At 43.9% G+C, this 25,793-nt stretch overlaps 1 protein-coding gene across 1 annotated transcript in view; it reads right to left on the bottom strand.

Moving 5' to 3' along the window:
• Positions 1–8,631: 8,631 nt before the first annotated feature.
• Positions 8,632–25,793, bottom strand: part of LOC131569232 (protein arginine N-methyltransferase 5-like) — a 37,373-nt gene continuing 20,211 nt past the window's right edge. The window contains exons 7-10 of the mRNA XM_058821439.1: positions 24,929–25,090; positions 23,793–23,870; positions 11,906–11,964; positions 8,632–8,758 (exon numbers count right to left, since the gene is read on the bottom strand). Coding sequence (XP_058677422.1) covers positions 8,632–8,758; positions 11,906–11,964; positions 23,793–23,870; positions 24,929–25,090 — 426 coding nt within the window. The remainder of the gene's footprint in view (positions 8,759–11,905; positions 11,965–23,792; positions 23,871–24,928; positions 25,091–25,793) is intronic.

The raw sequence follows: 25,793 nt of genomic DNA, 5'->3' as shown, positions 1-25,793 counted from the left end.
GGACTCGCAATAGTACAAACCAGCCAGCCTCTTTTTTAACCCCAGGAAGTTGATGAAGCAGCTCTTCCTGGAAAACCTTGCCAGGCACATGAAAGACGACAAAATAATGTAGTTAGCATGATTTTTCAGGGGCATTTCATGCTGAACATCACTTTAAAATCCTCTGATGAATCAACTTGTCTGGTAGATGAAGGGAATATTATCTGCCTGGGCTTCAGGGAGGTTTTTGACATATCTCTACATGGCAGCACACATCCATATGGAAGCAATAGTGCAAAGGGGAGGGAATCAGTGTCTTTTCAGTGATGCTGAGTGAAAAGACAAGAGGCAGTGGGCACACACTGAAATACAGGAGATTGCCTTTGAACATCAGTAAATGATTCTTTACTGTGAGGGTGACTGAACCACGGCACAGACTGCCCAGAAAGATTGTGGAGCCTGGATCTTTGAAGACATTAAAAGTACACCCAGATAGAATCCTGGGCAAGAGGCTCTAGGTATCCTGGTTTAGGCAGGGGGGTTGGGCCTGGTTAGCCCCACCAACCCCTTCCACTCTCATTCATTCTGTGCTAGTGAATTCTCTTCAAGATGCATTTCAAGCACTGGCATGACAAAGTTCTGTGCAGACACAGATCCAAATGGACATGGCATCTAAGTTCCTTAAGCAGTCTTCAAGAAGAATGTAAACCTCTGGGGCAAGTGTCTCTTCCCTAACTGAATCCCTTTCATGGGAAAATTCCCAGCTCTAGAAAGATCTTCTGATACGCATGCTTAAGACTGACACTGGCTGAGCAAATTTCTCCCTATGTGTATCTAAGACCAGTTAGGATCTTCACCCAAAGTGCTGTCAACATAGTCACAGAATGCCTATTGTTAAGAAGTGACAACTTCCATCAGAATGGCAACTATTGGTCCACCAAATGGATGAATGGATGGGAATTATCTGCTTGGGTTAAAAACAAAAAGAAAGAGTTGGTCTTTACTTATCAATTTCATTGCAATATTGATAAGGGAAGAAAAAGACCTAAGTCCTTGACTTTCTTAACTCGAGGAAAGATTTTAAAAATTCCTTGTAAAAATGTATGATCACAATCAGACTATTGAAACCATTTGAGTTGGGAAAAAAGTTCCAAAATTGTCTAGAGAGTGGCAAAGAAGCCAAGAAAATAGGAAAGAAACAAAAAGAGGGCGAAAGAGTAAGCTTCAGTGTACAAGCTCGTTCTAGAAGTAGTCTGCTGGGGAAAGGAAGCCCCAGTTGAATTTCCAATGTATTCCTGCGCTTGATTCAGTAACTGGTCAATGTAAAAACCAATCCTTTTGTATAACTTCTTCCAGCAACAAAAACTCCAACAGGTTGACACTACCATCATGCTTGTTCCAGACATATTTCAAAGAGAAATGATGATTTTCTTGAAAACCTACTTGCATAAAAGTTGCAAGATGGTGGAGGGATTCCCACATCCTCCTTCCTCCATCTGGCTTGAAAGTACATTTGATAAAATATGCAACAAAGCACATGATTTATAAGGTAGAGTCAAATGGATGATTTGGGAATTGATCTCTTGTTGATAGTAAACTTCACATCCACTCTGTGTGACCTTTCTAAAACAAAATGTGGAGCTGAGGCATGAATCTGCCACAACAATTGTAAAGCAAACATACACACTCCCCTTCACATGCCCCCCCTTCCACACACACCTAGGCACACACAGAGATCAGCATAGCAGATCATGAACACCTTGGAAAAGACTGAAATGCTAAACGCCTCTCTTGATGGGCAAAAGAGCTGGTGCAGTAATTCAAATGCCTGGTACAAAAATTCTGTTTCATATTTAGCTCCTATTTAAAACACAGCTTTTCATTTCATTCTATTTACAGAATATTTTCTGTTCATTTGTTTCTTTAAAATTACTTAGTTCTCACCTGTTGTATGTCTAGGAATATTTTCTTCCAAAAATAGAAAAAAATAGATGCTATCTTTTCAGCAGAAAACATTGGTTGATACAATTTTAAACCATCATGATATGGAAGAATTGTTCTGTCCCTCTCAAAGGTGGAAGAAGCATTTGGATCACAGATCATCTACAATGAAATACTTGACATGTTTAAGATGCTTTCAATCAATTGTGATCGTCAATTGCTTCTTCGTTGTAAACAGTCATTTTTCAGTGAAGGGAAAGTGTGTGTGGTATATCTACATGATGTGTTCAAACCCAGTTCCTACTAATGGCCAGTCTGAATTCCAGGAAATAACGTCCCGAATGATATTTTGCCGCCTTCTTTGGCACTTCATGAAATCTTAACATGATGAAGTGCTGAAACACAGAGATTTTCTCTTAGAGAGTGTCTCATGTTGTAACCCATCCCATGGATTTTATGCTGTAATTCTTATCTCTTTTAAAATTTGCTATCTTCTGTACAGTTTTCATGAACATTTCTGTTACAGTAGTGAATAGCACAGATAAATGTCATTTTGTACAACTTTGAATTTACCCCAAGAGCTGAGAGAAAACTTGCTCCTATACTTCAATCCCAGTTTCTTCTATAGTCCAACTTTGTTTCTCTACCATCAAGCTTCTCCTTTGTTGCTGCTCCAAGCCCCGTCCAAGCTGACCTTGAATACTTTCAGGGATGGGACACCCACAACTTCCCTGGGCAACCTGTTCCAGTGTTCCAGCACTCCCACAGTAAAAAAGGCCTTCCTTTCATCTAATATGTGTAGGAAATCATAAATCTAGGCATAGAAATTTGGAGTGCAAATTTGAAATTCTTTTGATTTGAAGCACATTTTATATGAATACTGACTTACAGATGACTAAAAGATGTTGATGGGCATTTGAGCTGACAAGTTTTGAAAAAGTGTACGGAAATTAAAATTGAAACCACTAAAATTAAAAACTTCTTCCCATTTTCTTTCTCCTCTCCTATTCAAAATTGCAAATGTCAGATATCAGTGCTTCATGCAAACCTCTCAGATGCTCTCAGGGAAAAAGCATTTATTTCAGACTAAGTTGCGGTTGACGTAGAACACTGCCTTTAACAGCTGCAGTGTGCCTGGAATTCAGGGCTTCCTGTTTGAAAAAATCCTATCCCTAGGGTGAACCCTAACCATAACCCTAGGCAGATAAATCAGCCTGGGTATAGGGATGTTCCCAAGGAAAAAAGCACTGGAGGGAGCATGTTGAGGCAATTTTTGGCTGCCCTTGGGAAGCCATTTGCAGCTGCACTGGGTCTGGAGCTCAGGGTTTACTGATTTAAAATCCCTATCCCTTGGCGTGACCATAGCTGCAACTGGAGGCAAGTAAATCAGCCTAGGTTCCATGATGGTCCCAAGGAAAAAACGCTGCAGGCAGCCATGTTGCGGCACTTTTCCGCTCCTCTTGGGTAGTCCTTCGCAGCTGCTGTGTTGTTGGAACTCAGGGCTTTCTGATTAAAACAACACTAACCCCAGGCGTAACTCTAACCCTAACCCTAAAAAGGAAAATCAGCCTATGGTTCGGGATGGTCTCATGAGATAGCAGCAGAGGCAGCCAAGTTGTGTCACTTTTGCGGCCCTCTTGGGATGCCTTTCGCAGCTGCAGTGTGCCTGGAGCTAAGGGATTCCTAGTTTTAAAAATCCTAGCCCTAGGCCTAAGCCTTACAGTAACCCAGGGAAGGTAAATCAGCCTGCTGTTAGGCTTCTTGCCAAGGAAAAAGCCGGGAAAGCAGCCATGTTGTGGCACTTTTGCACTCCCTTTTGTATGTCTTTGGCAGATGCAGTAAGCCTGGAACTCAGGGCTTCCTGGTTAAAAAAATCCAAGCCCTAGGCTGAACCCTAACCCTAACCCTAGGCAGATAAATCAGCCTAGGTATAGGGATGGTGCCAAGGAAAAAGCTGTGAAAGCTGCCATGTTGTTGCACTTTTGTACTCCCCTTGGGATGCCTTGGACAGCTCCAGTGTGCCTGGAGCTAAGGGCTTCCTAGTTAAAAAAATCCTAGCCCTAGGCCGAACCCCAACCCTAAGACAGGAAAGGCAAATCAGCCAGGAATTAGGCATGTCCCCAAGGAAAAAGCTGTGGAGGCAGGCATGTTGTGGTACTTTTGCGCTCTTCTTGGGTAGTCCTTCGCAGCTGCTGTGTTCTTGCAACTCAGGGCTTTCTGGTTAATAGAACCCTTACCCTAGGCGTAACTCAAACCTTAAGCCTAGGAAGGAAAATCAGCCTATGGTTCGGGATGGTCTCATGGAAATATCAGTGGTGGCAGCCAAGTTGTGTCACTTTTGCGCTCCCCTTGGGATGCCTTTCGCAGCTGCAGTGTGCCTGGAGCCCAGGGCTTCCTGGTTTCAACAACCATGTCCCTAGCTGAGACTGGAGGCAGGTAATTCAGCCTAGGCTTAGCAATGGTGCCAACGAAAATGTGTGGAGGCAGTGGAGGCAACCATTGTCATTGGCACTTTTGTTGTCCCCTTCTGATGCCTCTCGCAGCTGCCGTGTGCCTGGAGCTCAGAGCTTGCTGGTTTAAAAAGCTCTACACCTAGGCGTAACCCTAACCCAAAACCTAACACTGGCCATTTAAATCAGGCTGGGTTTAGGGATTATCCCAAGGAAAAAGCTGTGCAGACAGCCATGTTGTGGCACTTTTGCGCTCCCCTTGGGAAGCCTTTCACAGCTGCAGTGTGCTTGGAGCACAGGGCTTCCTGGTTTAAAAAACCACATCTTTAGCCGTAACTGGAGGCTTCTAAATCAGCCTTCGTTTCGGGATGGTCCCAAGGAAAAAGTTCTGGACACAGCCAAGTTGTGGCACATTTGCTTTCCCCTTGGGATGCCTTTGGCAGTTGCAGTGCCCCTGGAACTCAGGGCTTCCTGTTTTAAAAAATCCTATCCCTAGGCTGAACCCTAACCCTAACCCTAGGCAGATAAATCAGCCTAGGTATAGGGATGTTCCCAAGGAAAAAAGCGCTGGAGGGAGCATGTTGATGCAATTTTTGGCTGTCCTTGGGAAGCCTTTCGCAGCTGCACTGGGTCTGGAGCTCAGGGGTTTACTGATTTAAAAACCCTATCCCTTGGCGTGACCATAGCTGCAGCTGGAGGCAAGTAAATCAGCCCAGGGTCCATGATGGTCCCAAGGAAAAAGCGCTGGAGGCAGCCATGTTGTGGCACTTCTGCGCTCCCTTTGGGATGCCTTTGGCAGCTGCAGTAAGCCTGGAACTCAGGGCTTCCGGGATAAGAAATTCCTAACCCTAGGCTGAACCCTGACTCCAACCCTAGGCAGATAAATCAGCCTTGGCATAGGGATGGTGCCAAGGAAAAACCTGTGAAAGCTGCCATGTTGTTGCAGTTTTTTACTCGCCTTGGGATGCCTTTCACAGGTGCCGTGTGCCTGGAGCTCAGGGCTTCCTGGTTTAAAAAACCATGTCCCTTGCTGAGATTGGAGGCAGGTAATTCAACCTTGGCTTAGCAAAGAGAGCACTGTGAGCGGCACAATCCCCTTTTTTGCCAAAAAGCCGCTTCTTGGCCTCCTGGAGACCCTGAGAGCAGCAGCTTCGGAAAGGAGAAGAAGGAAACTGTACAACACTGGGATTGCGTGCACAACTTGCCAACTGATAGAAAACAGTACCTTACCACTCTCCTGACTTTTCCAAACACATGAACATTCGATTGGAAGCTCTTTTGGACAACTTTTCTTTTCTTCTTGACAAACACTTGGCAGACCTCCCTGCAACGTCTAGAACACAATGGGAGATGTTTTCTGTGCTTTCTGCTAGGTGGTTGACCACAAAAGACACTAAAGACGAAGCTACGATGCTCTCCGGAGCTAAGCGCCGCTCCCGGAAGTCTCCCGCGAGCCGGAGAGAGCGGCAGCCTCGGTAAGGGGAAGAAGAAAGCTGTACGTCACCGGTATGGTGTGCGCAACTTGCCAACAGAGAGAAAACAGTAACTTTGCAATCTCCTGACGTTTCCAATCACATGAACATTCGATTGAAAGCTGTTTTGGACAACTTTTCTTTTCTTCCTGCCAAACATTTGGCAGACCTCCGTGCACCATCTAGAACATGATGGGAGATGTTTTCTGTGCTGGCACAGTTTTTCCTAGCCAGACATAGTGGAAAAGCTTTCTGCTAAGATGTATACCACAAAAGACGCTAAAGACGAAGGTACGATGCTCTCCACATTTAAGAGCCGCTCCTGGTCGTCTTTCGGCAGAAGCCGCGCTAAGGAGAGCACAGTGAGCGGCACAATCGTCTTTGCGCGAAGAAGCCGCATCTTCACCTCCGGGAGCCGGAGAGAGCGGCAGCTTCGGAAAGGTGAAGAAGGAAGCTGTACAACACTGGGATTGTGTGCGCAACTTGCCAACTGATAGAAAACAGTACCTTACCACTGTCCTGACTTTTCCAATCACATAAACATTGGATTGGAAGCTGTTTTGGACAACTTTTCTTTTCTTCTTGCCGAACACTTGGAAGACCTCTGTGCAATGTCTAGAACACGATGGGAGATGTTTTCTTTGCTGGCACAGATTCGCCTTGCCAGACATATTGGAAAAGCTTTCTGCTAAGTAGTAGACTACAATAGATGCTAAAGACGAAGGTACGATCCTCTCCGGAGCTAAGGGCCGCTCCCGGGGGCCTTCCGCAGAAACACCGTTAAGAAGAGCACTGTGACCGGTACAATCGTCTTTGCGCGAAGAAGCCGCTTCTTCGCCTCCAGGAGCAGGAGAGAGCGGCACCTTCGGAAAGGTGAAGAAGGAAGCTGTACTACTCTGGGATTGTTTGCGCAGCTTGCCAACTGATAGAAAACAGTACTTTAACACTTTCCTGACGTTTCCAGTCACATGAACATTCGATTGGAAGCTGTTTTGGACAACTTTTCTTTTTTTCTTGTCAAACACTTGGCAGACCTCCGTGCAATGTCTAGAACTTGATGGGAGATGTTTTCTGTGCTGGAACAGATTCTCCTTGCCAGAAATAGTAGAAAAGCTTTCTGCTAAGATGTAGACAAGAAGAGACGCTAAAGACGAATGTACGATGCTCTCCGGAGCTAAGCACCGCTCCCTGTCGTCTTTCTGCAGAAGCCTCACTAAGGTGAGCACTGTGAGCGGCACAATCGTCTTTGCGCGAAGAAGCCGCTTCTTCGCCTCCGGGAGCCGGAGAGAGCAGCAGCATCAGAAAGGTGAAGAAGGAAGCTGTACAACACTGGGATTGTGTGCACAGCTTGCTAACTAATAAAAAAGCCCCCCTCCTCCCACTGGCAGTTCAAGAGCCTAATTAGCGGCAATCAACAGCAATTAGCTTGTTAATAATCGTTAATGACCCGGCAATCAATGCCCATGGAATTCCTATAGGGGATCATTGGGATATCGGTGATCAATAACCCTCCCCAAACCCCCCCAACCAGGCCACTTTCCCGCTCTTAATTAGCATTAATAACTCATTAGTGGCACTCATTAGCCTCAATTAACATTAATTAGCTCGTTAATAATTGTTAATGACCCCGCAGTCAATCCCTATGGAATTCCCATAGGGGATCATTGGGATATCGGTGATCAATAACCCTCCCCAAACCCCCCAACCAGGCCACTTTCCCCACTCTTAATTAGCCTTAATTGGTTCATTAATAGCCTGAATTACAGTTATTAACATTAATTAGTTCATTATTAGCCTTTAATAAGTCTCTCATCAATCAATCGTTAATTCCAATAACGGATCAATAAAATATTGGTGATCAATAACCCTCCCCAAACCCCCCAGGGCACTTTTCCCCTCCCAATTAGCATTAATAATTCATTAATACCACTCCTTAGCCTCGATTAAAATTCATTAGCTCATTAATAATCGTTAATAACCCCCAATCAATCTGAACTAATTCTAATAAGGCATCAATAAAATATCGGTGATCAATAACCCCCATCCCACCCCCGTGACCCTTCTACACTCCTAATGAGCCTTACTTGCTTCATTAAAACCCCTCATTAGCCTTAATTAGTTAATTGATAGCCCTCACTGCCCTCAATTAGCATTAAATAATTAATCAATAACCCGCCAATCATTCAATTAATCAATCAATAATCAATTCTGACATTGGAGTGACCAAACGCCAGTGATCAATACCCCCCCCCCCACCTCTCCGGCCTCATTAGCGCTACATAGCACTCATTAGCTCCTTAATTGTCATTAACAACCGTTAATAATCACTGACAGCAAGGATCAGCGGTTATTGATCGATTATCAGTTACTGATTATCGATCGGTTATCGGTGATCAATACGTCACCCTGGGCATTGATCAGTACTGATCGGTTATTGATCAGTTATCGATTATCGATCAGTTATTGATTATTGATCGATTATCCGTTATTGATTATCGATCGGTTATCAGTGATCAATACGTCACCCGGGGTATTGATCAGTAGTGATCAGTTATTGATCAGTTATCGATTATCGATCAGTTATTGACTATTGATCAGTTATCAGTTATTGATTATCGATCAGTTATCGGTGATCAATACTCGCGTGATGACGGCATTGAGGTTCTTCTCCACAGCATAGAGCCGCACGCGGGGCATTGATCAGTACTGATCAGTTATTGATCCGTTATCAGTTATCGATCAGTTATTGATTATTGATCAATTATTGGTTATTGATCGGTGATCAATACTCACGTGACGACGGTGTTGGGGTTCTTCTCTACGGCGTAGAGCCGCACGCGGGTCCCCGCCTGCCGCGCCGCCCTCAGCACGGCCAACATCAGCGGGCCCCGCCCGGCGCCTAACACCGTCACCACCCTGCGGGAACGGGGCAAAACCACCCAAAATTGGGAAAATTCACCCCAAAAGCGGGGCGGGGATGCAAAAAACAACACCCCAAAAAAATCCCAGCAAAAAGAAACCCCAAAATTGGCAAAATTCCCCCCAAAAGCGGGGCGGGGATGCAAAAAAACACCCGAAAAAATCCCAGCAAAAAAAACCCCAAAATTCATCAAAATCCACACCCAAATCCACCCCAAAAATCTTCAAAATCCACCACAAAATCCACCCCAAAATCAACAAAATTCACCCCAAAATTCACCCGAAATACCCAAAACCATCAAAATTCACCCCAAAACCACCAATTTCACCCCAAAATTCACCCAAAAATCCCCCAAAAAATCCAAGCAGAAAAAAAACCAACCAAATCCCAAAAATTCACCCCAAGAAATCCCCCGAAATTCAACCCAAATTCATCCCAAAATTGTCAAAATTCACCCCAAAATCCGGTCAGGGACGCAAAAAACAAAAAAAAAAATCCCAGCAAAAAAAACCCCAAAATTCATCAAAATCCACCCCAAAATCCACCCCCAAAAATCGCCAAAATTCACCCCAAAATCCACCCCAAAAATACCCAAAACCATCAAAATTCATCCCAAAACCACCAAATTCACCCCAAAATTCACCCAAAAACCTCCAAAATCCACCCAAAAATCTTCAAAATTCACCCCAAAATCGGGTCAGGGACGCAGAAAAAAAGCCCCAAAATTCCCAGCAAAAAAACACCCAAATGCCAAAAATTCACCCCAAAAATCCCCCCAAAAATCCCTCGAAATTCAACCCAAATTCATCCTTCATCCCAAAATTGGCAAAATTCACCCCAAAACCGGGTCAGGGACACAAAAAACACAAAAAAAAAATCCCAGCAAAAAACCCCAAAATTCATCAAAATCCACCCCAAAATCCACCCCAAAAATCTTCAAAATTCACCCCAAAATCCACCCTAAAATCCACCCAAAAATTCCCAAAACCATCAAAATTCACCCAAAAGCCTCAAAAATCCACCCAAAATTCTTCAAAATTCACCCCTAAATCACATCAGGGACACAAAAAAACCCAGAAAAATCCCAGCGAAAAGAAACCCCAAATCCCAAAAAATCCACCCCAAAATCCCCCCCCAAAATACCCAAAAATCTTCAAAATCCACCAAAAATCCATCACAAAATCACCAAAATTCACCCCAAAATCCCCCTACAAATACCCAAAACCACCAAAATTCACCCCAAAATTCACCCAAAAACCCCCAAAAAATCCAAGCAAAAAAAAACAAACAACCAAATCCCAAAAATTCACCCCAAGAAATTCAACCCAAATTCAACCCAAATTGATCCCAAAATTGTTAAAATTCACCCCAAAATCGGGTCAGGAACGCAAAAAAAAACCCCAAAAAATCCCAGCAAAAAAAAACCCCCAAAATTCATCAAAATCCACCCCAAAATCCACCCCCAAAAATCTTCAAAATCCACCCCAAAACCACCCCAAAATCACCAAAATTCACCCCAAAATCCCCCCTCAAAAAATACCCAAAAATCTTCAAAATCCACCGAAAATCCACCCCAAAATCACCAAAATTCACCCCAAAATCCTCCCGAAATACCCAAAACTATCAAAATTCACCCCAAAACCACCAATTTCACCCCAAAATTCACCCAAAAACCCCCAAAAAATCCAAGCAAAAAAAACCCAACCAAATCCCAAAAATTCACCCCAAGAAATCCCCTGAAATTCAACCCAAATTCATCCCAAAATCCCAAAAATTCACCCCAAATCGGGTCAGGGACGCAAAAAACCCCCCCAAAAAATCCCAGCAAAAAAAAAAACCCCAAAATTCATCAAAATCCACCCCAAAATCCACCCCCAAAAATCGCCAAAATTCACCCCAAAATCCCCCCGAAAAATACTCAAAACCATCAAAATTCACCCCAAAACCACCAAATTCACCCCAAAATTCACCCAAAAACCTCCAAAATCCACCCAAAAATCTTCAAAATTCACCCCAAAATCGGGTCAGGGACGCAAAAAAAGCCCAAAAATTCCCAGCAAAAAAACACCCAAATGCCAAAAATTCACCCCCAAAATCCCCCCAAAAATCCGCCGAAATTCAACCCAAATTCATCCCAAAATTGGCAAAATTCTCCCCAAAATCGGGTCAGGGACACAAAAAACCCAAAAATAATCCCAGCAAAAAAAAAAAAAAATTCATCAAAATCCACCCCAAAATCCACCCCCAAAAATCTTCAAAATTCACCCCAAAATCCACCCCAAAAATCTTCAAAATTCACCTCAAAATCCCCCCCAAAATCCACACAAAATCCACACAAAAATTTCCAAAACCATCAAAATTCACCCCAAAACCACCAAATTCACCCCAAAATTCACCCAAAAGCCTCCAAAATCCCCCCAAAAATCTTCAAAATTCACCCCAAAATCGGGTCAGGGACGCAAAAAAAGCCCAAAAATTCCCAGCAAAAAAACCCCAAAATTCATCAAAATCCACCCCAAAATCCACCCCAAAAATTCCCACAAATCTTCATAATCCACCTCAAAATCCACCCCAAAATCAGCAAAATTCACCCCAAAATCCCCCCGAAAAATACCCAAACCCTTCAAAATTCACCCCAAAATCCAACGCAGGTATTGACCAAAATCCAACCCAAAAATACCCAAAAATGACCCAAAATTCGCCCAAAATTCACCCCAAAATCGGCTCCAGCACCCCTAAAACCCAAACCTCAAAAATGGGAAAATTCACCCCAAAAATGGAAAATTCACCCCAAAAATGGGAACCACTGGGGCAGATTTTGGGGTGAATTTGGGGGATTTTGGGGTGGATTTTTGGGGTGAATTTTGGGGTGAATTTTGGGGTGAATTTTGGGGTGCATTTTGGGGTGAATTTGAGGGATTTTGGGGTGAATTTTGGTGATTTCGGGGCGAATGTTGGGGTGATTTTTGGGGTGAATTTTGGGGTGAATTTGAGGGATTTTGGGGTGAATTTTGGGGCATTTTAGGGTGAATTCTGGAGCATTTTAGGGTGAATTTTGGGGTGAATTTGGGGGATTTTGGGGTGAATTTTGGGGGATTTTGGGGTGAATTTTGGGGTAAATTTGGGGCATTTTGGGCACTCACTGCACGTTGGTCTCGCCCTCCGCCTCAGGCACTCGGTCCTGCAGGCACTTGAAGATGGCCTGAAATCATGTAAATTTATGCAAAATTATGCTAAGACACACCAATTTATGCAAATCAGGGGCACGGCATCACCCAAACCACCCCCACCGGCCCTAACCCAGACAGTGGGCTTGGCCATGCAAATGAGAGCAGTGGCCACGCCCACCAAAGCCTCATTCAGCCAATTAAAAAACCGAATATATGCAAATGAGGAGCTCCGTTATGCAAATCGCAGCTGCATTATGCAAATTAGGGGTGCTTCTATGCAAATTACGCATATATATAGCTTAAATGGACTCTAAAAGAGGCATGGCTATGCAAATTAGGACCATTTTAGGCAAATCAGGGACTTTAATGTAAATTAAGATCATACCACAGCAAATAGCGTTGCGGTATGCAACTTGTAGAAGTCCATCCGAAAATCCTTCATTTTTTGCCTCACAATTGTCATGAGAAAAGACTACCGAAGGGTTAAAACTGCTGAGCCAGTTGGGAAAGAAAGTCTCCTGCTTATCTAGTGTGTTCACAAGTGATGTTTGCAGAACACGCCATGCTGTACTCGAAGGGGGCATGCTGCCCTTTTCTGGACAATTGAACTGGACTTTCTTCCAAACTCCTGAGCTGGCTGGACTGAGCTCTGGGGTGGCTCCCCCCCGCTCCATGAGAAGACCCCTCTTGCCTGTCTTCAACCATCGTGACAGACCAACTGAGATGAGAATCCCCTCATCAAGGAACCAAGAATTCCTCTGGCACCCTATTGTCACCCCCATGGCACCCCCATGGCACCCCCCTGGCAACCTCCGTCCAGAGACTGGGACTGCACTCCCTCCCCACTCAGGGAGGGGGAAAACTTAACGTACATGTGATCATTCGGCCATGTAAACAATGGACTTCTCCCCTCCATGGAAACCTAATTTCAGTTACCTTCCCCCAACCAAGAACAGTATATATATTGGGGTTCGGCCCGACTGTCCTTCGAGTACTCCCCAAGACGTGTACCAGCAAGTTTCGGCGGCGGGACCCCGAAGACATCACGTTTTGGTAGCTATACCCCATTCCCTGACCTCCTTTCCTCCCTTTATCCTTGTCTTACCCTTCTCTTCCCCGGATCCCTTAACCAAACGCATATTTAGCTGTGGTTATAATCAATAAATTGCACCTTGTTGATTTATTACTGCAAAACCCCTGTGCCTTGTGTTGGTTATTTTTGCACCCAAAAATCATTCGTCACCCGTTCATTTCGGGCGGACCTTCACATAATTGGCGTCACGGACAAGGATTCCAGCAGCCAGTGAGATTTTGCAGGTTTTGTGTAGTTTGTAACCTCTCGCAGACTACACACGCCAAAGCCAAATCTCACACTCGATTGAGCACACAGGCTCCGGAATTGACACAAAAGATTTTTCGGTGCAAAAGCAGGGAAAATTGTTACTGTCACTTCTGCTACTGACTTTACCGGCACGGACACTGACACTGATACTTCTCCTGATCCTGATATTGATGCTGTTACTGATATTGATACTGATATTGGTACTGTTGTTGTTGCTGTTGTATTTGAATTGAATCTGAACCTGTTACTGTTGTTTTTGAGCTGAATTTGAACCTGTTACTCTTTTTTACTGCTGTATTTTGTGTACCTGGACTGTCTAAAAGGGAAGGGACAGACTTGAAGTAATTAAGGAGTGCCTTTTAGACAGATATTGTCCCTTCACCTACACAGGGAGCGAGGGGCGGCGCAGCGAAGGCTGAGTGGCTTTTCCTGTTCTAGGTTTCTGGTCCCCTCACAGAGAGAACATTTGTGTGTGTGTGTAAGTGTGTGTGTCTAGACTGTCTGGAAAGGAAGGGACAATTTGAAGCAATTAAAACAGTGCCTTCCAGACAGATTTGGTTTCTTCAGCTATCTAGGGAGACAGAGTGGAATAAAAGTCTGTATGATTGTGTAACTTGAGTTCGCAAATCAGCTCCCTGGTATAGTCCTAGTCCCTTCACACAAAATGAGTGAAAATCTCAATCCTAAAGCAAAAGCTGACTTTTACACGTTGCTTGCTAAATACCATGCCAAACCGTCATCCGGCGGAGAAACTTGGGCAGAGAACAATTGGTTTAATTTGGAAAATGTCATTGATAGAATATGTTCTCTGCAACATGAATCAAAATTTAAAATGGGTAAAAATAAAAACATTCTTTGCTCAGTTCTTGGAGCATGTCTTACTGCAGCCATAGAAAACCGCTGTAAACGGAGAACTGAGGAAATGGTAATTATAGATTCCCTTCAAAATTTGGTTGAAATTTTGCAAAAACAGTTAAATGAGGACAGAAATGAAATTTACACGCTGCGAGCTGCTCTTAGGGAAGAACACACCAAAGCCATAGACAAAATCAACTCCTCTACAGAGGAGGAAGAAAAAGTAACACCTTGCATTAAAAAGATTTATCCTTACAAAGAACTCGAGGCAGCAAAACAAAAAGAATCTGAAATAGCTAAAAATTGTGGGGAAAATTGTTGTCCTCATTTGAGACCTTTTATTAAAACTGAATATAATTACATTAATGATGAAGACATGGATCCCCACAAAACAACCAAACAAACACCATTCAGCGCTACCGAATTAGCTAAATTGAAAAAGGAATTTGGTCGCCTCCCCCACGAATCAGAAACAGAATATGTGTTCCGTGTGTCCCTCACTGGCGGAGACCAGATTAAGTTAACTGAACAAGAAGCCAGTGGTTACTGGGGACATGGTGTTTTCCTAACAACAGGAGATAAGCGTGATGCCTGGTCTCTAACACAACATGTAGCCTATTGGGCTGGGGGAATAAATCCCCTGGAAAGGGGTGATCCCTTAGCAATTGCCACTACCCCGACCAAATCCTAGAAAGTGTACAAAAAGCTGCATGTTTGCAAATGATTCATGAGAAAAAATTAATTCCTGGTTTTGAATCCCCAATGCAATTGCCTGTGAAGCCTGAAATTATGACCCCTTTAATTTGTGGGCTTCCAGAAACATTGAAATCAACTGCAATCACTATTCAGAAAACAGTTATGGCTCTAAGCCCAATAGATAGATTAGAAAGACTTCTTAACAACTCCTCTGATCAGTCTGAATCCACTGGCACTGCACCTTCACCCTACACACCAACACAGGCTCCCACAACACCATCTGACACATCTAATAGTAATCGCAAGACTTGGACATGGGGTGAGGTAGCAGTTGATTTAATAAACTATTGTAGACAGTATGGGCCTGTAAAAACCCTGGAAGAAAAATCCGAAAAAACAAAAGGTGTCCGGTTTATGGGAACCCCTGACGCTGAAAACATAGAACCAAGAAAACAGATTTCCAACAGACAACGCTGGTGGATGCTGGGAATAAAGAAAGGGGTTCCCCGGGACATCATGGATGGTTTACCACTTGAAAAATTGCAGAAAATCATAACTAACTGGAATTTTAAAAGAACAAATACCCAGCCTAGTGCCCCAATCCCCTCCCTCACCAGAAATTAACAAACACTCCTACCAATACACAGTTCAGTACACACAATGCATCACAGTCTTTCACACAGAACACAGGCAATGAGCCAAAGTTAACCCTTTCACAGTCTCTTCCTCGGAACCTGGGCAGTGAGGCTGCATCTCAGCCTCTCCCACAGAACACAGCCAGTGAGCCAAAATTAACTCTTTCTCAGCTTCTTTCACAGAACTTGGACAGTGAAACCCTGGCTGCGTGTCTCCTGAAAAGCGCCAGCAGTAAGCCGGAAGTAACTCTTTCGCAACTTCTTTCACAGAATCTAAGCAACATAACTGCCCTCCCGCCCGTGCCCCAAAACACAAACAGTGAATCTTCACCAACAGAGCTTTCGGGAAACTAATATCTCCACCGCTTACAGGTGAGCGAAGGGGTGGAGATTGGGTTTACTTACGAAGGCTCACAAAAAATAAATCAGGAGACATGTTAATTACAGCAATCACGGGTCCAAAAAAGGTTCTGGTAACCTACATTGTTGATACGGGAGCCCAGATCTCTGCACTAACACATAGAGATGCCCAGAAGTGTGGAGCTGTTCCAACAAAAAAGCAATGCTACGTTCTTAATGCTTTAGGAACCATAGAACCCATGAACGTTGCTTTAGTCAAAATAACACTCCCGGGAGAAGAAAATCAATTGATTGTCAAAATGGTAATTGGGGACATACCGAATAATCTGCTAGGGATGGATGTCCTCTCAGGAAAGCAGTGGGAAGACACTGAGGGTTTCCTGTGATCTTTTAGTACTCCACAACTTAACATTAGACTGCTTCAGACCACACCCGCACTGCCTTACAGTAAAACAATCAGTGTGAAACAGTATCCCTTGCCTTCTGGAGCTAGAGAAGGCATCAAACCTGTTATTCAGGAATTGCGTGATCAAGGAATAATTATTAACACACACTCCCCATACAATTCACCCGTGTGGCCAGTCCGAAAGCCTAACGGGAAGTGGAGGCTTACGGTTGATTACCGTAGGCTGAATGCCAACACTGACCCTCTGACTGCAGCAGTGCCAAATTTAGCTGAACTCATAACATCAATACAAGAAAAGGCTCACACAATCATGGCAACCATAGATGTTAAAGACATGTTCTTCATGATACCTATACAGCCAGAGGACATGGATCGCTTTGCATTCACATGGGAGGGACAACAGTACACATTCACCAGACTCCCTCAGGGATACAAACACTCTCCAACACTAGCACACCATGCTTTAGCAAAAGAATTAGAAAAAATACCTAAACCTGACACTGTAGCTGTGTACCAATACATTGATGATATTTTGGTAGGAGGAGAGGAAATTAAAGAGGTGGGGGATCTCCTGCAGAATATAATCTCTCATCTGGAGAGCCTTGATTTAAAGATCCCCTCAGAGAAAATCCAAAAGCCTTCTCAGGAAGTGAAATTCCTGGGAATTTGGTGGCGATCTGGCAGCACATGCATCCCACCTGACACTTTAACTTCTCTAGAGCAGATGAAAATGCCTGAAAACAAAAAAGACCTCCAGCAAGCCTTAGGACTGTTAGTATTCTGGAGAAAACACATCCCAGATTTCTCAATCATTGCTAGGCCCCTTTACAATTTACTGAGGAAAGGAATCAAATGGGATTGGACTCCCTCTCAGGAGGAAGCACTGCAGTTATTGATTTTTGAAGCCACTGCACATCAGGCATTGGGGCCCATCCATCCTAAAGACCCTTTCCAAGTGGAATGGGGATTTGCCTCCTCAGGGCTATCAATACACATCTGGCAGCGAGGTCCCGAAGGCCCAACAAGGCCTGTCAGCTTCTTTTCCCGTGGTTTTAAAGATGCTGAAAAAAGATACACTACCTGGGAAAAAGGATTGTTTGTTGTTAGCTTAGCTCTCATTGAAGTAGAAAAAATCACACGGCAGCAAGCTATCATCTTGAGAGGTCCCTTCAAGGTAATTAAAGCTGTCACAAATGGGACCCCTCCACCTGACGGCATAGCTCAAAAGTCGTCAGTCAGGAAATGGTATGCTCAAATAGAGTATTACTGCAATAGCTTTCCTGTCACAGAAGGTGCTGCAAAATTCTTAGCAATACAAGATACTGAGAGCCTAGATAGTAGCCAAGACAAACCTGCTTCTGTAATAAAAATAGCACCACCATTCTCACCTGAAATAGCAGCAAACTGTTGGTTTACAGATGCTTCCTCAAAGCGGGAAGGAAAAATTTGGAAATATAAGGCGGCTGCCTTACATATTTCATCTGGTGAAAAGATTATCACAGAAGGGGAGGGCAGCGCTCAGGTAGGAGAACTCATAGCCCTCTGGAGTGTTTTCCAGCGTGAGGCACAAAACACTTCTCCTGTTTACATCTATACTGATTCATATGCGGTATACAAAGGCTGCACTGAGTGGCTCCCTTTCCGGCAACAGAATGGCTGGGAAGTTAACAGAATCCCAGTGTGGCAGAAAGATAAGTGGAAAGAAATCCTAGAAATCACCAGTAAAGGAAACTTTCTGGTTGGTTGGGTAGCTTCTCATCAAACTGATGGGAATCAAGCAGGTGAATGGAACAACAAAGTTGATGAACTAGCAAGGCTTAGCCCCCTGAAAAAAGAAACTATCTCAGAGGATTGGAATCAACTGTTAGAATGGTTACATGTAAAAAGGCAGCACACAGGTGCCAAAGATCTGTACCAGGAAGCACACGCCCGCGGCTGGCCAGTCACCAGGGAAATGTGTAAAACATGCATATCGGCCTGCGAACAGTGCCGCAAGCGACTGGAAAGGCATCCTTTAGAGGATGACCCTCTGCATTTGAGGAAAGGTAAAGGCTTGTGGGATGCGTGGCAGATAGATTTTATTGGTCCTTTTAAGAAATCAGGAGGTAAACATTTTGTGTTAGTAGGAGTGGAAATTGTATCTGGGTTAGTACAAGCTGATGCTTTTAAAAGGGCCACAGGTGAAAATACAGTTAAAGCTTTGCAGGGGTGGTTTGGAACTTTTCCAAAGCCGCAAGAAATTCAGTCTGACAACGGGTCTCACTTTACTGCCAAGGTGGTTCAGGATTGGGCCAAAGCCGAAGGCATAAAGTGGACTTTTCACACTCCTTACTACCCTCAGGCTAACGGGATTGTAGAAAGGACAAATGGCCTTTTAAAGCGGTTCCTTAAGCCCCACAAAGCCAGCTGGGACTGTCGACTGTGGGAGGCTATTAAAGGGGTAAATAGCAGGTGGGGGGTGAACGGCTGCCCCAAAGTCACTGCCTTTTACCCCACACCTCCAAGCATCATCCCTTCGCTGGAAGGTCCCGACGATGCAAACAATCCATCACATTACCCTGGACAACCTGTCTTAGTGGACCTCCCCACGGTGGGTGAGGTACCACTTGTACTGAAAACCCCTCTGAATAAATATGCATGGGTAGCCTCTGACGCTCTTGGAAAAGAGCACCGCATACACACACGCTGGATAATCCCCTCATTTTAAACTCCTTTCTGCCTCTCAGTGGCAGGATTTTTTATTGTTCTTGCTTTTACAGGTGAACCCCGAGGGACATGAGAGTCGTCTGAAAACATGATAACCTTGCTAATACTTTTCTGCATTTTACCGCAATTTCATGGACAACCACCTGGTGAGCAGCTGTGGCTTGAAGCCATTGCTCAACACACCAGTGCCCTTGGAACCTATCCTAAAGGCCATTACCCGAGCCTGGCAACCCTAGTGCAGCATAACTCCAAGGTGTACCGCCCGAATGAGTGGAGGTGGGACCAGAATGAGTTGATGAGAACCCTTACGGGAACGGTTGGTGAGTCAATTGTGGTAACATGCAGAAAAGTGGAAGGAACCCTCCATGAAAAGGCCACCTCCATCATAATTGCTGGAAATTTTATGGAAGCAGGCGGAAGGAATTATCTGAACATCCCCTCAGCAAGATTGTGTCCCACAAAGAAATGGGGGTGTTCCAAAATAGAAAGTCCCCTTACTCTGTGTTGCCGCCAGGAACATGTTGGTAGTTATGTGTCTAGTGCCAAAACCACCAATGTTGCAATTACAAAAGATTGTAATGATGAATCACTTGATTGCTGGTACAGTTTTACTTTAGCCAAACCCACTTACGTGACATGTCGCTGGGAGAATGACACAGCTAGTCCACTAGGACTGAGAGGCTTGGTTTACACATTTAAGATAAACACTGTACCACAACCCACACCGAGTGCTGTAATTACACTCTCTCAGACCCTAAGTGAGAGCCTTTTTTCTAACTTCACATCCCGAATGGCAGGAGCAGCAGGGAACTCTTTTGAGTGGCCCTGGTCTCATGCCTTCCTGCAATCCACCGGATCTATGGGAGATGTCACGGGTCTGAACTTGCTAACAGTAGTTACACATGAGGATATGTTGTACACCAGACAAGAATGGGAAAGACGCAAAACCTGGCAGGTTCATGGAGTAGTGGGTGAAAAAATTAGTGTTGGGTGCCGAATGGTTAATGGGTCTAATTACAGCAAAGCGAGGTCAATCAGTGTTTCCACAGATCGGAAAAACGAACAGCAGCAAATCTGCACGCACCCAAGCGTACGGGATTGCTGGTACAGTTTCACATTAACCGGCACTACAGAGGTAATTTGTCTCTGGGCCAAGGATACTCAAGGCCTTTCTTTTAAATTTGTAATTAATGTTGAAACCACTGTTCCCACTGTCGCCACTGTTACCACTTCACCCACACCCCCGGTCACACTCATCCTGATAATTTTCGAGATTGGACCTTATGTGATCAGGAAAACTGGCCAACAACAAATATTGTTCAATCCGGCATGGTCTCTCAAACAGGTCAAATTGCTAATGCAGAACAATGTTTCAGATATTGAACCAGCCTGTTCTCCGTTCCTGCAAACCTCTTTTGAAGGCTGGACCACTTGGCTTCGAAAACGAAGCTCCTTTAAGAGGACACCAAGGGATGTGACCGGTGTTGTGGGTACAGGATTGGGAATTCTGAATAGCATTGACTCTGAAGTACTAATGAACAAATTGGCTGCTACAACTAAGGATCTGGCTGGATTGCAGCAACCACTGAGGTCATCTCTGTCAGCCTTAGGTACACACCAGTGGCTGCTGTCAAACATTTTGCCAAATTGGGAAAAAGTGAATGTGGATGATCACAAATTGGTAATTGATGCACTTAGTGCTACACAGAACAATGTTTCCTTAGCCCTCAGCTGTATCAAGGCACAATTGTGGATGCAATCTGTCTCTGCTGCAATCATAAGAGAGGGCGAGGAAGGCACCTTCCCCACAGAAATTCGGAAAATAATTTGGGACAGTACCACTGAATTTGAAAGAGAATTCCAATCCTGGTGGAACCTGGTGAACTTTACCTATGACCCCATTTCAAACACAGCCACTGCTTTTGTCCTAACCATACGCAATGCCTCTGTACATTTGGTCTTCCCTGTTATTGCATTAGGATTAAACCATGACGGAGCTGTTCTCTATCCTACTGAACATAGGGGATGGGCCCGTCAGGTTGATGACAAATGGCAAACTGTTAACCTGGAAACTTGTATTGTCCGAGAACAGCAAGGGTTTATCTGTGAAAGCAATGCAATTGTAGCTCAGGATATCTGTTTGGACACAGAGCAGAACATCTGTCATTTCGAGATGCGTCCACATGAGGATACCCAGACAGTTCTTATATACATAGGCAATGGCTGTGCATGCTTTAGAACGACATGTGATTCTGTCTTTGTAGAAGATGTTGTGGTAGATGCGAAAAATCATTCAAATTTTTGTGCTTGTAACTTTACTAAGATAGTAGGATGCGATTTCTCTTATGAAGCTCCAGTCACTTCTCACCACCTACTGCAATCCAACTACACGCTGATCCAGAAGCTGATGCCCACTCCTATCGGAATGAACCTCACCCTCGTGAGACAACTATTGCTCCATCAAGACCTGATTGACATCCTCAAGAAAATCAAGGAGAGCGGACAGAAGACTCTGGTGACTGTTCATCACAACGTGGAACAAATACACCGGGTTATGGAGAGGGTAAAGCAGGATGCTGAGCATAGGTGGTGGGATACTCTTTTTGGGTGGTCACCTACTGCCACAGGTGTTCTGAACAATGTGTGCCATCCAATTGTTGTTCTTTTGATCCTAGTTACGCTTGGCTTTATCTTGTCAGCAGCCCTATTCATTTTGAATTGGAGAATGATGAAAAAGCTTAAGAAACTGTCAACTGTAGTCAATGCACACCGCTTAGCTGATGTACTCAGTACAATAGATGTCCCCAAAACATTTGATACGAAACGGTTATGAATCAGGCATATGTGCTTTAGAACAACTTCTTGAATATCAAGTATGATTTACAGAAAGTTACTTTAATTCTTAGAAAATAATTTTAAAAGATGATGATTATATTATGATTTATTTGTTGTTTTGATTATTTGTGATTTGTTTTAATCATTTTGAAATTGTTAAACAAATGATGTTGCTTTAATTGATGAATATTTTTTGAAATTGTTAAAATTAATCATAATTTTTTGAAATCGTTATAACAAATAACCATGTGTGAAATTGTTATGATGGATCAATATTAATTATGTTTATGTTTGTTGATTCCCTTTTTCCCCTCTTTCTTTTCCTTCTCTTCCCCTTTTATCCCCTCTCCCATGTCATCCCTACTTTTCCGGGGTTATGCTACCGACGTGCAACGAGTATCAAAGACACTCTAGAGCTCTGCTGATGAAGATTCCTCAAGACAATCGTGAGTCACGGGGTCGTGTAGAAGTCCATCCGAAAATCCTTCATTTTTTGCCTCACAATTGTCATGAGAAAAGACTACCGAAGGGTTAAAACTGCTGAGCCGGTTGGGAAAGAAAGTCTCCTGCTTATCTAGTGTGTTCACAAGTGATGTTTGCAGAACACGCCATGCTGTACTCGAAGGGGGCATGCTGCCCTTTTCTGGACAATTGAACTGGACTTTCTTCCAAACTCCTGAGCTGGCTGGACTGAGCTCTGGGGTGGCTCCCCCCCCCGCTCCATGAGAAGACCCCTCTTGCCTGTCTTCAACCACCGTGACGGACCAACTGAGATGAGAATCCCCTCATCAAGGAACCAAGAACCCCTCTGGCACCCTATTGTCACCCCCATGGCACCCCCATGGCACCCCCCTGGCAACCTCCGTCCAGAGACTGGGACTGCACTCCCTCCCAACTCAGGGAGGGGGAAAACTTAACGTACATGTGATCATTCGGCCATGTAAACAATGGACTTCTCCCCTCCATGGAAACCTAATTTCAGTTACCTTCCCCCAACCAAGAACAGTATATATATTGGGGTTCGGCCCGACTGTCCTTCAAGTACTCCCCAAGACGTGTACCAGCGAGTTTCGGTGGCGGGACCCCGAAGACATCACGTTTTGGTAGCTATACTCCATTCCCTGACCTCCTTTTCTCCCTTTTTCCTTGTCTTACCCTTCTCTTCCCCGGATCCCTTAACCAAACGCATATTTAGCTGTGGTTATAATCAATAAAATTGCACCTTGTTGATTTATTACTGCAAAACCCCTGTGCCTTGTGTTGGTTATTTTTGCACCCAAAAATCATTCGTCACCCGTTCATTTCGGGCGGACCTTCACAAACTATAATAATTAATATGCAAATAAGGTCATGAATATGGAAATAAGGACTGTCACGTGCTTGCATTTAATGGTGTTAATGCAAATTAAAGCAGTAATTATGCAAGTCATCTGTTAAATTATGCAAACTAAAAGAAAACCACACAAAAAGCTGACTAAATTATGCAAGTCACCAATTAAATTATGCAAATCACTCACAAATACATGCAAAATAAACACAATATGCCAATCAGCAATTAAGGTATTCAAACCTATAACTAATCAATAATTAACACAAATCAACACCGATCAAATAATGCTAATTACCCCCTAATTTATACAAGTAATTATAATAATAAAAATTTTAAAAATTTTTAAAAAGCATTAAATATAAATATAAAATAATAATAACAAATTATTTTATTAATATTATAATCATAAATATTCTATTTCTTATTTTACCGCAATATCGATTATTGCGCTGCCGATTAATTCAGCATTGGTTAATTTGCATAAATCAGTGATTCATTTATGCAAAATTTTTTTCATAAATCAGTGATTCATTTATGCAAATTAAGGCAGAGTTGGATCCAAGGCGATGAATAAGAAGGGAGGCGCCCATGCAAATTAGCCGCATGAATATGCAAATAAGGGGAAAAGAGGGCGGAGCAAAGGGGGAAGGAAGGGTTTGGGGTATGCAGATGAGATGCAAATGAGGGGGTGGTACCTGCTGGTATTGGCAGTATTTGATTGGATCCTTCTCGACGCCCTCGTAGGTCTGAGACTCCAGGTTGTCCATCAGGGGCTGCTGAGACCCAAAATCCGCGGAATTCACCCCAAAATTCACCCCAGAAATGGGTAAAAAGTCACCCAGAATTCACAAAAAAATTCCCAAAAATTCACCCAAAAACTCCCCCAAAATTGGAGAAATTCGCCCAAAATTTCACCCAAAATTCCACCCAAAATTTCCCCAAAATTCCCCCAAAAATCGACACCAAAATTTCCCAAACTGTCCCCAAAATTCCTCCAAAAATTGACACAAAAATTTCTCAAATTTCCCCCAAAATTCCCCCCAAAATTCCCCCCAAAATTTCCCCAAAAATTGACACAAGAATTTCCCAAATTTCCCCCAAAATTCCCCCCAAAATTTCCTCAAAAATTGACACCAAAATTTCCCAAATTTTCCCCAAAATTCCCAAAAACTTTCCCCAAAAATTGCTCAAAAAAATCCCAAAATTCTTCCAAAGTTCTGGAGGGACTGGGAGGGACTGGTTTATACTTGTTTATACTGGTTTATACTGGTTTGTACTGGGAGGGGACTGGGATCAAACTGGGATGTACTGGGAGGGACTGGTTTATACTGGTTTGTACTGGGAGGGGACTGGTTTATACTGGTTTGTATTGGGAAGGACTGGTTTATACTGGTTTGTACTGGGAGGGGACTGGTTTATACTGGGATCAAACTGGGATATACTGGGAGGGAACTGGGATGGACTGGGAGTTACTGGTTTGAACTGGGACAGGTTTTGGGGTTACTGGGAGTTACTGGTTTGGGCTCAGGGGTTCCCAGTGGGTTACTGGTTTGAACTGGGAGGTTACTGGGATGGACTGGGATGAACTGGGATCAAACTGGGATGAACTGGGATGGACTGGGATGAACTGGGATGGACTGGGATCAAACTGGGATGGATTGGGATGAACTGGTTTGAACTGGGAGTTACTGGTTCGGGGTTTTCCCTTACTGGGAGTTACTGGTTTGGGGTTTTTGGTTACTGGGGGGTTACTGGGCTGCATTGGGGGTTACTGGGATGAACTGGGATGAACTGGGATGAACTGGTTTGAACTGGTCCATACTGGTCTCACCTGCAGCGGGCTCTGCAGGTAATCCTCGTAGCCCCTGGCGTAGAGCTCGTAGGCCGAGGACGGCGGCCGGTGCTGGCCCAGGTGCTCCAGGTACTGCAGGTACCCGGCCAGGGGGCGCCCGCCGTGCCGGGGGCTGCCCTGCACCACGATCTGCACGTCCAGCTGCGGGGGAAACCAGCACAAACCAGTACAGACCAGTACAGACCAGTACAGACCAGTACAAACCAGTATGGGCACAAACAACAGAAAAAACCCCGAAAAAATCCCCAAAAATCCCAGTTTTTCACCATTTTTTGCCCATTTTTTGCCATTTTAAAGCCCCAAATCCGCTCCCAGCTCATCCCAATCCCAGTATAAACCAATATAGACCAGTACAAACCAGTACAGACTATATGCTTACAAAAAACAGAAAAAACCCCAAAAAACCCAGAAAAAACTCCGAAAAAATCCCATTTCTTCACCATTTTTTGCCCATTTTTCGCCATTTTAGAGCCCCAAATCCGCTCCCAGCTCATCCCAATCCCAGTATAAACCAGTATAGACCAGTATAAACCAGTATGGTTACAAAAAAGAGAAAAAACCCCAAAAAGTCCCCCCAAAATCCCATTTTTGGCAATTTTTCGTCATTTTAAAGCCCAAAATCCGCTCCCAGTTCATCCCAATCGCAGTACAAACCAGTATAAAACCAGTATAAACCAGTACAAACCAGTATGGACCAGTATGGAGCAAAATATCCCAAAAAAACCCCCGAAAAAATCCCGAAAAAATCCCTTTTTTTTTTCACCATTTTCCCCCCATTTTCCAGTCATTTTTTCACCGTTTTCCCCCCCACTTTTGGTCATTTTTTCATCATTTTTTCACAGTT

This window comes from Ammospiza caudacuta, chromosome 29 (assembly GCF_027887145.1).
Source record: "Ammospiza caudacuta isolate bAmmCau1 chromosome 29, bAmmCau1.pri, whole genome shotgun sequence".
In the NCBI taxonomy this organism is placed as follows: domain Eukaryota; kingdom Metazoa; phylum Chordata; class Aves; order Passeriformes; family Passerellidae; genus Ammospiza; species Ammospiza caudacuta.
The sequence above is the reverse complement of the archived record's forward strand: the minus strand, read 5'-3'. Positions and strand labels throughout refer to the sequence as shown.